This window comes from Drosophila biarmipes, chromosome 2L, assembly GCF_025231255.1.
Source record: "Drosophila biarmipes strain raj3 chromosome 2L, RU_DBia_V1.1, whole genome shotgun sequence".
NCBI lineage: Eukaryota > Metazoa > Arthropoda > Insecta > Diptera > Drosophilidae > Drosophila > Drosophila biarmipes.
In genome coordinates, this window is record NC_066612.1 from 1,923,955 (window position 1) to 1,937,500 (window position 13,546).

General features: G+C 43.6%; 3 protein-coding genes across 5 annotated transcripts in view; 2 read left to right on the forward strand and 1 right to left on the reverse strand.

Annotated features, from left to right (window-relative positions):
• LOC108029068 (protein outspread) overlaps positions 1–13,546 on the reverse strand; it is an 83,705-nt gene that overhangs the window by 14,301 nt on the left and 55,858 nt on the right. The window lies entirely within an intron of this gene.
• On the forward strand, positions 1,664–3,537 carry LOC108029070 (alcohol dehydrogenase). The gene is made up of 4 exons (XM_017101142.3): positions 1,664–1,808; positions 2,467–2,599; positions 2,657–3,061; positions 3,122–3,537. Exons 2-4 carry the CDS (start codon positions 2,501–2,503, stop codon positions 3,386–3,388), a joined length of 771 nt encoding a protein of 256 aa, XP_016956631.1. The 5' UTR covers positions 1,664–1,808; positions 2,467–2,500; the 3' UTR covers positions 3,389–3,537.
• Positions 3,660–5,207, forward strand: LOC108029069 (alcohol dehydrogenase-related 31 kDa protein). Its single transcript, XM_017101141.3, has 3 exons — positions 3,660–3,778; positions 4,281–4,685; positions 4,752–5,207. The coding sequence occupies exons 1-3, from the start codon at positions 3,683–3,685 to the stop codon at positions 5,067–5,069; spliced, it is 819 nt and encodes a 272-aa protein (XP_016956630.1). The 5' UTR covers positions 3,660–3,682; the 3' UTR covers positions 5,070–5,207.

Sequence of the window (13,546 nt, forward strand, 5' to 3'; positions counted from 1 at the left end):
TTACCGGTTGCCAAGGCACTGGAGCAACTCGTTCCATTAGTGGGTCAATTCGGAAAATGAGTTATTGATTGTGGGAAAATCTGTGAGCTGAAAATCATTATCAGTGACCGAATTTTTCCTAACATGCCTTCTCGAAGTGTCCATGCATGGTTCGGTGATAGCGCTGGGGCGACCCCCAAAGATTATCAAACAAAAAACGTAATATGAATAAATTAATAAGAATAAGCGAAGTAAAAATAGATTCAACTTTTATTAATAATTAAGAGCCGGCGAAAAGCTTTCTGAGATCCAAGCCTTATAAGCCTCGATTCTGTAAAGATTCTACCCCACATATTGGCAGAGAAGTGGGTAAAGAAATACATAGATATCTGTTTTTCACAGCAGTAAACAGGTTCAAGTTTTCTATGCAAATTGAAAGCTTATTTCTTCCGCATCTTATCTCCTTCCCTCCATTCACACGTGCCAGTGCAATTTCAGGGGCCTCCTCCCTCGTCCAATTTAACCCCCTGAGTTGTCTAGATTGACAATATCTGGCAGTAGCTCGATGGTATTTCCTTATCTTTTTTATAGGTTATTAAGTGACATATTTTAATAGGCAGCATTTTGAGATGCACGCATTTTTTAAGAATTTAACTTAGGATGATGACTATTTACACAACATAGATTGTTACATCTAACTTCTTCATCTTGAACTCAAAAATCGTGTTTTTCTGCTTGTGTCACTCTTCTAGGAAGTGAACGATGTCACTGTAATGGCTTATAATAAAACTTTGAATAGCCAAAATTCGAAATAGTTACGTCACTTGAAGAAACCAGTATAGTTAAATCGAAATAAAACACAAAATAAATGTTTTTTACAATTTGTATTCAGGCAAGACCCAGCTACTATTAAATATTTGCGCCTTATTAATATTTATTTAAGTCTTACTATCCAAACATGGGTTAACTTCAAGAGCTGCACTCGAAACCGCTATTCCAACTCGGCTACAAAGTGGGCTTGGTCGCAGTTGCGGCCAAGTGAGATTGCTAATGAGTTGCTTTTGGGGGGCGTGTTCTGCTTGCTTTCCCCCTTTCTAGACCGATTCTGCGCTGCCCCCAGCTACAGCCCATGCCAGCGACCCCTTCGCATCCCTCGGCCTCTATCTGAGTTACACGTATGCAAATTAAGCCGAAGTTCAATTGCGACCGCAGCAACAACACAGGCTCGGGATCTTTCTACACCTCTGATAGCTATGCTTGACATTCACAAGGTTACTGCTCTTACTGCTCTGTCTCGGGGCCCTACACTGAGGAAAAATCTATAATACATGGGATCCATACAATATTATTACGGTATTTTTTAGAAAATAGAAATCAGAAGTTATTTTATTTTTGATTCCTTAAATTACATATAACTAATATTTTTTAATATTTTATAAATTCTAAAAAGTTAAACCTTTCAATAAATCAAAATTAAAAAGAAAAAAAAAAGTTTTTTATTATAAGTATAATTTTCTTGTATCTGAAGGATGCGATTTTATTTCCAGTGCACTTTCCGCTGCTCTATTTTCTATGGGGCTCTTGCCCGGCATTTATTTGCAGATCATTTGCTTGCGTATTTTTATTGCATTTTACATATTACAAATTATTCGAGCGTCGCTGCCGCCGTCGAAGTCGACGTCGACTGCAGTCGCCCCCACGCCAGAACGGTATTTAAGGAGCTGCCAGAGCCGAAGTCGCCGATTATTGTCTCAGTGCAGTTGTCAGTTGCAGTTCAGCAGACCGGCTAACGAGTACTTGCATTTCTTCAAATTTCGCCAATTGATCAAGTAAGTAAGAGGAAGGCACCCACTTAGTCTGATTTATTAAAAGTGGAATAATACAACTCATTAAATTTAAATTGAATTGAAGGGGTGGGAATTAAGATTAGGGCCCTTTTATGTAATTCCAATCTTTAAACCGTTCCGAGAATATGATCCGTCAGAGTGACGCGCCCTTTTGTAAGCTCAGCGACATGATAATCAAATTTTGGAGGCCGGCGTCTTGCCCGGTACATTGCTTGGAAAATCACCTGTTAGTTAACTTCTAAAATTAGATTATTTAACATAACCCGCCCCTGTTAGTCGGCGCCATGCCCTCGCCAGCTATCTCTAAAGAACGGGGCGCGTGCAGACCGGCAGTAATTTTCCAAACATCAGACTCAGTGCGGCATAAATATTAAACATACAAACGAGAATACTAATCAAGACGCGGAGCTTTGCCGGTCCGCGGTGCCAAACAAAAACAAACCCGAAGTGTGCCGAAAAAGAATAATAAAAATAAACCATAAACCGGGCAGCGCGGCTAACGTAGTCCGGACCACGTAGTGCCCGAGATAGTGGGAAAGCTCCACGTAAGCGCAAGCTCGGGCGGGAAGATCTCCCTATAAATACGGGGCCGAACGAGCTGGGAACAAACAACTAACGGAGCCCTCTTCCCATCGAACAGATCGAAGGAGCCAGCGCAGCAAGCCCACAGCACCATGTCGTTCACACTGACCAACAAGAACGTGATCTTCGTCGCCGGTCTGGGAGGCATTGGCCTGGACACCAGCAAGGAGCTGGTCAAGCGGGACCTGAAGGTAGGCTCTCCCCTGAGTCCTTAGTGGGCGGTGTGCTAATGTAGTAATCTCCTCCAGAACCTGGTCATCCTCGACCGCATTGACAACCCGGCCGCCATCGCCGAGCTGAAGGCAATCAATCCCAAGGTGACCGTCACCTTCTACCCCTACGATGTGACCGTGCCCATCGCCGAGACCACCAAGCTGCTGAAGACCATCTTCGCCCAGCTGAAGACCGTCGATATCCTGATCAACGGAGCCGGCATCCTGGACGACCACCAGATCGAGCGCACCATCGCCGTGAACTACACCGGCCTGGTCAACACCACCACCGCCATCCTGGACTTCTGGGACAAGCGCAAGGGTGGTCCAGGTGGCATCATCTGCAACATTGGATCCGTGACCGGTTTCAATGCCATCTACCAGGTGCCCGTCTACTCCGGCACCAAGGCCGCCGTGGTCAACTTCACCAGCTCCCTGGCGGTAAGTAATCCTCCAGAGAAGTCCCTGGAAAACACTAAGTTTTCCCATTAAAATCTCTAGAAACTGGCCCCCATCACCGGCGTGACCGCCTACACCGTGAACCCCGGCATCACCCGCACCACCCTGGTGCACAAGTTCAACTCCTGGCTGGACGTGGAGCCCGAGGTCGCCGAGAAGCTGCTGGCCCACCCCACCCAGCCCTCGCTGGCCTGTGCCCAGAACTTCGTCAAGGCCATCGAGCTGAACCAGAACGGCGCCATCTGGAAGCTGGACCTGGGCACCCTGGAGGCCATCCAGTGGACCAAGCACTGGGACTCGGGCATCTAAGCAACGTGATACTCCCCCAGAGAGCCACCTAACATTAGTTCATAGGTTCCGCGAACCACTAGATATTCACGCATGGCAATAAGGCTGATTCGAAGCACACTCACATTCTTCCCCCAATACGATAATAATAAAACTCACCATGAATACTACCAAGTGTATTTTTGAAAATTGAGAAATCCAAGCGATAAGCCCCCATTTAATTAAAACAGATAGATGGGATTGGCAGGAATGGGATTGGGGATGGCGAAGTTGGCTCAGTCGTAAAACAGAAGTCGTGGAAAGCGGAAAGAAAGAATGTTCGATTTGACGGGCAAGCATGTCTGCTATGTGGCGGATTGCGGAGGAATTGCACTGGAGACCAGCAAGGTTCTCATGACCAAGAACATAGCGGTGAGTCGGGATCGGTGGGCTCTCGCCCAGATCGGACTCGAAACTAGTCCAGCCAGTCGCCGTCGAACCTAATTAAGTTAATGAGTTTTCCATGTTCGCTTCGCGCGCCGCTACAACCGAGTTATGTTTCGGATTGGCTAAGATTTTACCAAAGGACTTAGCACTTTCGCTTAGCAGGGGGTGTTTCAAACAAGAGTTGAAGGGAGTTCATCAAGAGTTTAAAAATAAAATATTTTGATGTAGGAAACTTCGTTGTACGGTCACGGTGCGCACTTCTTCGTTTGAATGGTTTTATTTGTTATCAAGTGCTTTTAAAGAATTTCGATATTAACCCACCAGTGAAGTTTTTCCTAAGACAAGATAAGCGGTTCACTGTTTAAATATTTGCATTCCTTATCTTCGGGTTCTGTTCTAAAAGATAAAGCTGGTTGGTTGAAAACAAACTGGGGGTATTTATTATTTACCAATTCATTCTATTGAAAGTAGAATGTCTCTTTCCTAGAAACTGGCTATTTTGCAGAGTGTGGAGAACCCCCAGGCCATCGCCCAGCTGCAGTCGATAAAGCCGAGTACCCAGATATTTTTCTGGACCTACGACGTGACCATGGCCAGGGAGGAAATGAAGAAGTACTTCGATGAGGTGATGGTCCAAATGGACTATATTGACGTTCTGATCAATGGGGCCACCTTGTGCGACGAGAACAACATCGATGCCACCATCAATACGAACCTGACTGGGATGATGAACACTGTGGCCACGGTGTTGCCCCACATGGACAGAAAAATGGGTGGATCCGGTGGTCTCATTGTGAATGTAACCTCGGTCATAGGACTGGATCCTTCGCCAGTTTTCTGCGCCTATAGTGCTTCCAAGTTCGGTGTTATTGGTTTCACCAGGAGTCTATCGGTGGGTTTTATTATTATTAAATTGTCCATCTTTCAGTTTTCCAAGGGCGTGTATTATTGTCTTTAGGATCCCCTCTACTACTCCCAAAACGGAGTCGCTGTCATAGCCGTTTGCTGTGGTCCTACCAGGGTCTTTGTGGACCGGGAGCTGAAGGCCTTTTTGGAATACGGACAATCCTTTGCCGATCGCCTGCGTCGGGCTCCCTGCCAATCCACTTCGGTTTGTGGCCAGAATATTGTGAGTGCCATCGAGAGATCGGAGAATGGCCAGATATGGATTGCCGACAAGGGCGGACTGGAGCTGGTCAAGTTGCATTGGTACTGGCACATGGCCGATCAGTTCCTGCACTACATGCAGAGCAACGACGAGGAGGATCAGGACTAATTTCGAATCAAATAAAACAACGAACTACGCCGAAAGTAGGCAATTCTTTTCGATATATTCATAATCATAGATATGGGTCATCTGTGGGGGTGTGAATGAATAATGACAAATCTCGGCGTGCCCAAAAGTATGCAGCGAACTTCGATGGGCACTATAATTAGACGGGTTTACTAACGTTGAGGGGGAAACCTATTAAAAGATTTTTAACAATACAAGTTACTTAACAAATAAAAGGGTTTCTTTAATTTTCTCGATGAAGTGCTTTGGATGTGTTTTCTCCTCTCAACCTTTGATCTGAATTGCAAATGTTAAGTCAAGACCAACTACTCAAGGCTTTTCCCCGTCAACATCCGCAGCATTTTCGTGCGCATTTCTAGACCGTCTCTAGTGCATCTCAACTATGCGAATGCAAGTCGAAATTTTGCTAGAGCAATGCCGTGCATTGAACTTTGGCACATTTCCAAACGCACAGCCAGCCAACCGAGGGAAATCCAATCGGGCGACCGAGAATTGAATGCGAAAACAAACAAATCTGCCGACACATTGCCCAGGAATATGGGAGTGAGGGGCTACAGATGCACTCAGAGAAAAACGCAGTAATATTCTATTATATAATCTTCAAGAAATTATAAGTTTTCAATCTAGAAATCAGCAATGAGCCACATGCAGGTAAGCTGCACTACTGTATTGTGGTATGTTGATTTTATTGATTCTATTTTAAATATTCCTGTTTAGACAGTTTGTTTATAATATAATTATTTTTATGTATAAACAAATATCTCCGGGTGTATGAAAGCTATATACTAGGGTGAGCTGTGGGCTCGCCGCCTTGGCATACTTCCAATTCGAGTGCGTTGTCTTCCTAGTCTTCAGCTCGGGGCCACTCGGATCGTAAAAAATCAATAGCCATCAGACCAAAAAGAGCCACAGTGCCATCGGACATTGAGGACCCAACGCAGCGGAATGGAACCAACGGATTCGCATGGAGTGGAATCTGGCCAGGCCATATCAAACCATTTTTCCAGAGTGTTTCTCCCTGCCCGCCGCGCCGAAGCCCCTGCAAGTCTGCTTTCCTTTCCACGGCGCAACTTAATTCCAAAAATCGATTAGTCACTGTAAGCGAACCATGCAATTGTCCAGCATTTTTCATTTATAACTCCTTTTTTCGTTTAATTTTTGCTGGTTTCTTCCCATTTTCTGGTTTTTTATTTTTTGGCACACGCTTGATTAATTTGGTCGGCTGCCGGGAGTCCAAGGGGGAGGACATTTAAAAATGCAGGAAGTAATCGATTGGCTAGGGCACAATAGCCAAAATGGGAGAGGCCGTGAGTTGGAGGCCGAAATGTTGGGTAGCTTGGCTTAAAGGCAAATCGACGGTTCAGGAAAAATAGCTAAATATAATAAATATTCTTGGTGGGTAATAGACCAATCAAGCAATTATTTTTGACACGGATTTCCTAACTTGCAATTAATCTTTATTTGCTTATTTCACAGAATGGGTTCTAATAAATGTGCTGGTATGGTTATTATTTCTGTAGATATTACTCTCATATTTTTTAAAACCAACTATTAGTTTTGAGAGTATCTGAGGCTCGACTAGTTCTACTATTTCTTATGACCACCGTAGATCGAACAAAAACATGCGACCGACCGGTTGCCGGCAGTAGGTGGAGATTAATCAACAAAAAATGTACGGAAAAATGGGGGAAAAAATAACTGATGCTTTTTAAATGGCAATACGTGCCTGGTCACCAGGTATTTTACTAATTAACCTGACGGATGCACGCCACAGCCGAAGAAGATTGCGATTATGCAACTGCATGTATCGGATGGGCCAGCTGTCTGTGTATAGGCGTTGTGAGATAATAAAGCTCCGATGCGATGGGAGTTGAACCCACCACTGATAATGCACTCATTATGGAGCTTAATAACCATTCATTACTTGGTGGGGAAAATATAAAGGTACTAATGTAATTAGCCAAAGGTTATTCAACCAATTTGTGGGCACAATCGAAAAAACAGGATGTATCATTGTTCTGCCAAATGTGTTGTTTTAATAAAATACCCCATATAAGGTAAAGAGAACATATTTGTTGTTTTCATGAAAATAAAACCTTTTTTCTATATTACAGTTTGACCTTAATTTCTTGAAACACCACAGGAAGCAGTTGAATGTTATTGGTTCTAAATCTCTTCAATGCTGATTCTCTGATCTAGTTCCCCCCGGGCAGAGTTCCCCAATCTCCACTGGTTTCCTAAGACACAAAAAGAAACACATGAACACATGTTAGATATGAGAGCAAACGCCCCTGTGCCCGCACCATCCGATCCAAGACTCCGAAAGCCAGGTCCCATTTGAATGGCCGACTCGTGGACTCCATAACTCTGGGCTTTCGACTGAGATTTAGACTGAGACTGAGACCGAGTCGAGTTCAGAGCGGCGCATAAAGATTATCTACGGCCGCACATGGCACCAGGCGGTCAGACAAGATTATATGCGAAATGCGAAGCCAAATAACAAGTGTTACTCAAGGCAGCAAATTAATAGCCAACATTTTTCTAAACTAATCACGACAAGTGCTCCGGGTTCGGGGCTGACACAGAAACTCAAACAGCCGGCCGAGAAGGCAAAACGCCAACTTGGCCAACTGGCGGCCAAAAAAAAAAAAAAAATGCACAAAAAGACAGATAGATCAGAGCGGGGCTTAAATGCCAGAAAATGCAGTAAGCGAAAAATAAACATGAAGAAAAATGACAGGCAAAAACGTTACTTGCCCTCCGGGGGTCGTCGCTTCCACCTCGTCCGCCCCGCTCCAAATTCGGCACCATGGACCCAGGGTGGACCATGAGCCACAAACCCTGGACCAGCATTCCCGATTCGGGAGTGGAGCAGAGCCTGATCCCCCGATCTGAGATGCCGACACGTGCCGCGGCGACAATGGCTCCACAACAATGGCTCTGGAGCACAAACAGCAAACATTTTGTAAATTTGCGTCCATTGACACTTCGAATGATACGGATCTCGCTGCTCTCGATCTCTGGGTTCTGACGGAGGGTCACCCTGTTTAACCGGGAGGGCCACCTAGCCGGCGGATTGGCCCACGCAGAGTTCCTGCCCCCTCCCAGAACCCCACTCACGGTACCCATTTCAGCCTTGAGGCAGCAACCACTTTGTATGTACAAGAGACGAATGTGAAATGATGTCGATGCACTGCGAGAAACAGGACTGTGCAAAAGGGCATGGAATTTATATAGATTTTACCATGGGAATAACTAAATATCTACAAGGCAGCGGATCTCAAAACGTGTAAAAGAAATCAAGATAAATATGAACTTTCTCTTTTGGAAATAATAACCTTTTAAGAGAACAAAATATATATCAAGAAACCTTATTAAATGAATAATTTGTTTTCATATTTTCGTTTCATAAATAAATAAAATTTGTGAAATTCCAAAAAATAGATACCATATCATACCTTCCCATAACAATTAACCATTTTTTAAGAATCGGCATGCTTTTAAATGTTCTTGCATTTTAGAACTTCTTGCTTTTTCGCAGTGTAAGAATAAGCAATATTCTCAGAGAGGCGGTCGAAGGGGGGCTACCGGGGAACGGGACCGGTCCTGGGTGCATGTAACACAATCAGGAAGTAATTTTTATGCTATGTACCCATAGCATGTGTCGCCGTCATCGTCGACGTAGCTGATGTTGCTGCTGTCGCTGTTGATTTTGCCCGGTTTGTTGGTGTTGCCTCAGAAGATGTGGCCGAGGACTAGGGGTGGGGATCTGGATGGGGATGTGGATGTGGATGCGAGTGATCTGGCCAGTCAGAGGAGACAGTCGCTCAGGCAGCCGAGAAGTTGGCAAGTTGAGCTGGGTTCTGAACGCCACGCCGAGCTGTCGGGGGAATTGCATTCGAGCTCGAGAGCGGGCTCCCTTCTCCCTTTGGGAGTCGCAGTCGGGGAGCTGGGGGCACGGCATTGATTGCCAAGATGATGATGACGACGAGATGATGTGAGGCAATCGCTGAATCAATCTTGGCCAGTAGTTCAACGTTTACTGTTATTAGTTGCTGGAACATTGCATTTTGATCGTTCCCAATATGGTTTGCTCTTCGTTTTTCAATAGAAGAAGGCCTGGGGCAGCGAAACGGGTGTGCACTGGCCATAGAGTTTGGGAATATTAGTCTTTTTATATGATAAAACAATATAATAACAATTTTAAATATATGTCTTGTTAAGTTAAGTATATTCTTTGATAGAAACTTTCTTCTGGATAATATATATAACTAAATATATTCAATAACTAAGTATTTCAGAGACAATATACCTTAAGAAAACGATACATGAGGCTTTCATAAAACATAGAAATTATTAGCCGAGTATTTCCTGAGCCACTGTTAATTATGGCACTTTAATCAGCTGAAAATGAAATCGAAACCGCTCGAGCCGAACCGTCCAATCAACAACTCTATCTAAATAACAAGTATCTCGAGTGCAATTCAAGTTGCCCCACGAAAGACCTGCGAAATGGGAAACTAACGGAAAAACAACGAATTGTGAAATAATTTGGCAATTTCAAAATTGATGGCAAGCCGAAATTGCGGCAATAGAAATCGATTAGCGCCACGCTTCAGCTGACCAGCAAATATTTTGGAAAACAAAGGAGAAATAACTGAGGCGGCAGAGCCGAAAATAAAATTAAGTTATCGACAATGGGGGAAAATGTTTCGGTAGTAAATGGACTCGTGCGGAATGCGTTGCTGCAGTTTCCCTCTCCGGAAAACTCATTCAGCCATTAAATGCCGTTATCTGCTGATTATACAATAAAAGCACAACCACAAAAAGCGGCAGAGAGCCAGCAAATGCTACTGCAACTGCGCCCCGAGCCAAGAGACCCAATTCGAGGCGCATCTGTAGAGGAGTTACGGCAACGGCGGCAGCAACTGCAGCGGCAAATGCTGGAACTGCAACTGCAGCAACAGCATCATGCTATAATATAACGTAACATTTAGAACGTCTTTGTTGCTGCGGCTGCAACTTGTGTTGCTCTAACCCACGGAAAGGCTGACCAGGAGAAAAAGCCGCCGCAAAAATTTCGCGCAACATTTTACTGCCTTGCATCACTTAGAGCTGCACTCAGGAAAAATACAGCCTCTTTGGGTTTTGTAGAAATACTACGGGATCTCTTACAAATTTAAATAGTCCCTAATAGTTATATGGACATACATTTTACGATACATAAAGGTAATTAATATAGATAGATAGAGATACAAATTTATTTACTGTGTAAGAATGGCGTTTGCTTGATGGATAAGAAGGGAAGTGGTGTATGGGGTATAAAAAAGTGTGTGCAGTTCACTAAGAACTAAACGATTTGATTGCCTTCATCTTTCTTTTTGCTGGGAAGGATGTGTCAGAACAGCAGCCCCAAAGAAAAGCCTAAGAAAATAAGCTTGGTAGAAATTAGAGAGCCTTTCACCAAGCACGTTCTAATCTTTACTGATGTAATATTCTGAAAGGCTAATACTAATTTATTGCTTTAATATACTTTTGATCCTTCCCTAACCAGATATTCTTTATATAAAACTAAAAAAAATTCACGTCTTGTATTTCGGTTTTGATGGGATGTACCTTAATATTGTCTATGATTCTAGCCATATTTTATTTTATGTCTGCTTCTTGGGGGGTATATTTAATATACATTGGATTGCCAAGATTAACACTGACAACAGAGGAAGTCTTAAAGGAGCATTTTCCTTTACCCACATTAAATTATTATGTTATAAACTATCTCTATCTTCATAGGTACCTATATTACAGGTCCTATATGTCTGTGCTACCAAAATGTATCTGAAAGATACACTTAGGGAAGGTTAGGGTATCCATGGACGGGGCTCCCTAGGAGCCAGCTTTCCTTTCTTGCCGCTGAGCTGAGAAAATGCGGCTGGCGATCGGCAATTGCCGAGCTGTTTGCCTTTGCCTTCCTCCGGGCAGGCTGCCTTGTATCTAGGTGCAAGAAATCAAGTCTCAAATTGCGCCAAAGCCGCAAACTGCCCGCTCCTCCGCTCTTGGCCATTAGTTATTAGAGCTTGGTCAGCGGCGTGTGTGTTTGGCGCGCAGCCTTGTATTGGTGTCTTGGAATTTTCAACAAGTTTTGCTAAAATATGATATTACCCAAGCAGGTTGCAGCCGAATAAAAAGCGAGGAGGGAAACGAGGCAAAAATATTTGTATGGATATTTGGAAATGGCGCCCCGTTCCCAGTGCGCGTGGATGGGTGAACAAACTCCGAAAGCGACTTTGGCTGCCAGAGCCCCCCAAAAAATGCATATGAAGTTGCATTCGAGGGGACTGGGCACCTTCGGACACCGTAAGTCAGCTGACCATTGATTGACGTTGATTGCGTCGCGCGTTCACTGAACTCATTTGCAGATTCGGTTTCGGTTTCTTTTTAGCGCAGTAACACGGCATTAAATGTCAGCCGGAGTGCCTCCAATTTTTTGTCAGCCAATCTGACAGCTCCGTGTGAGTTGTGACCACGGTGGGGAAAACACTTGTGCAGGAAGATGGCTTGAATTAAGATAGAGCCACGAGATACCCATGCACGTGGTCACTCTGCCAGGCACTTCGCACGGTAATGAAGCTTATGCAAAGTGCCGAAGGTTGAAGGTCTCTGCTCAGCTTCATTTGTTGTCGGGCTTCCACGTTTGATTTATGAAAATCGCAAATGTTTTCCTTTGTGCTGGCAAAGTGGGCAGCACACTCGCGGAGTTTGGAATTTTAAGCAGTTCCAGTTTTGAAACTAGTTGCAAATTGGCAGAGTCGTAAAGTTTTCTGGCCAGATTAAAAGCCACATGCAAATGTTTCTGGCAAACTAGTTGAACTAGAACAAAATTATGCTACCTGACAGCTGTGTTTTATGGTAATTGTGTAGTTATAAACTGTGTCAATTGTTCTTAAATGTGAAATAATAAGAAATCAGTTTTTTGCCTATTATAAAGTATGTACTATAATCTGCACTACTTAAAAGTAATCATGGGTTATCTCAGTTCACAAATCGATTGATTGCAACTGTTTTTACATATACTTTTAAGTTGACGCCTTGTGTACATAGACAACGAATTCCCTCAATTAGTTACATTTTCGTTCTCTAGCTAGCAGGAAGAATATTTTAATGGAGCGCAAACTATCTGGATTCCTAAAATGGTTCATAATTGGCCTTTGGATCTCTTTTGGGCTTTTGCATTTTTCGATAGGAGATAGTGAAATCGCACTTGGACCCAGATGTCGGATACACCATAAATTCGGTCATTGCAAAGGATAAGCCCTTTGTGGATTTTTTACCAAGAAAATATAAATGAAACTTATCAAACGTGAATCACGGTGTACTTCATGACAGTTACCTACTATATTTATATGGCTAAACCTTCGTTTATCCAGTCTTCTTGTTAATTAACCCACTTCCGATGACTTTGTCTTAGTCCACCAGAGCAGCTGGCTTTTATTCCAATGTTTGCGCAAATAACTCCCACAGTTCAGAGTGTAATATGCCATAATAAATTGATGCAAATGAACTTTTGACTAACGAAGGTCAATTGTCTTTTGTCAGTGTTTCTGTGTTGTTTATTGCGGTGTGTTGTCATAGCCCCAACAGAAATGGATGGATGGATGGATGGATTGGATGAGGTTCCCCGAAGCACAGATAAGCTCGGGCTAATTATGAGCCTCTCGGACCCCTCCAAACTAATTGAATCGGTCGGAGTAACGAAATACATATAACCAAAACAGAAACGCAAAAAATCGAAGAAAAATGCCATAATGGGTTCACTAATTGCTTCAATTAGACATCGACTGGGGCCTTTGGAGGCAGCATACACACGGCAACAGGTGTGCGAAACGACCGACAGAGTTGTGCAATATTGGCTAAGAGCCTCAATTGCAGTCGCTGGGTCTCTCGGTTGGGGCCAAGTACTCGGATCTCGGATCTCTATTGTTTTCGAAAGTTCACGATACCTCTGTTGTTTTGCTTTTTGCGGTCACACCTTTGTGGATTTTTCAATTAAACGATCAGCTGACCTTGATACTTTGCCTCGCAATCGAGTTTCTGCTTACACGGCTCAATCGCGGCATCGCGTTTTGTTCTGTCTGTTTGATCTTCACTCACCTGAAAGAAAAGAAAACATTTGAAGAGATTCATTAGTGAGTTATTAGATGCAAGAACACGAACTTAAGGAGAACAAACACACTTCCTCGTTGCCTACGGGGAGATGCCTAATCTGGCGAGCCATTAAAAGCCCAAGGAACCCTCTGGTACACAGGGGGAAAAGTACCAGCATTAGTAATTAATATTAATTATCATTCAATTTAAGTAGGAAGCAAAGCCTACACACCTAGGATACCAGGTTCCAACACGACAATGATCTACTTCTTCGGTAACCACTGACTTAGAGCAAAGTTATGGGAATCTCTTTAGCT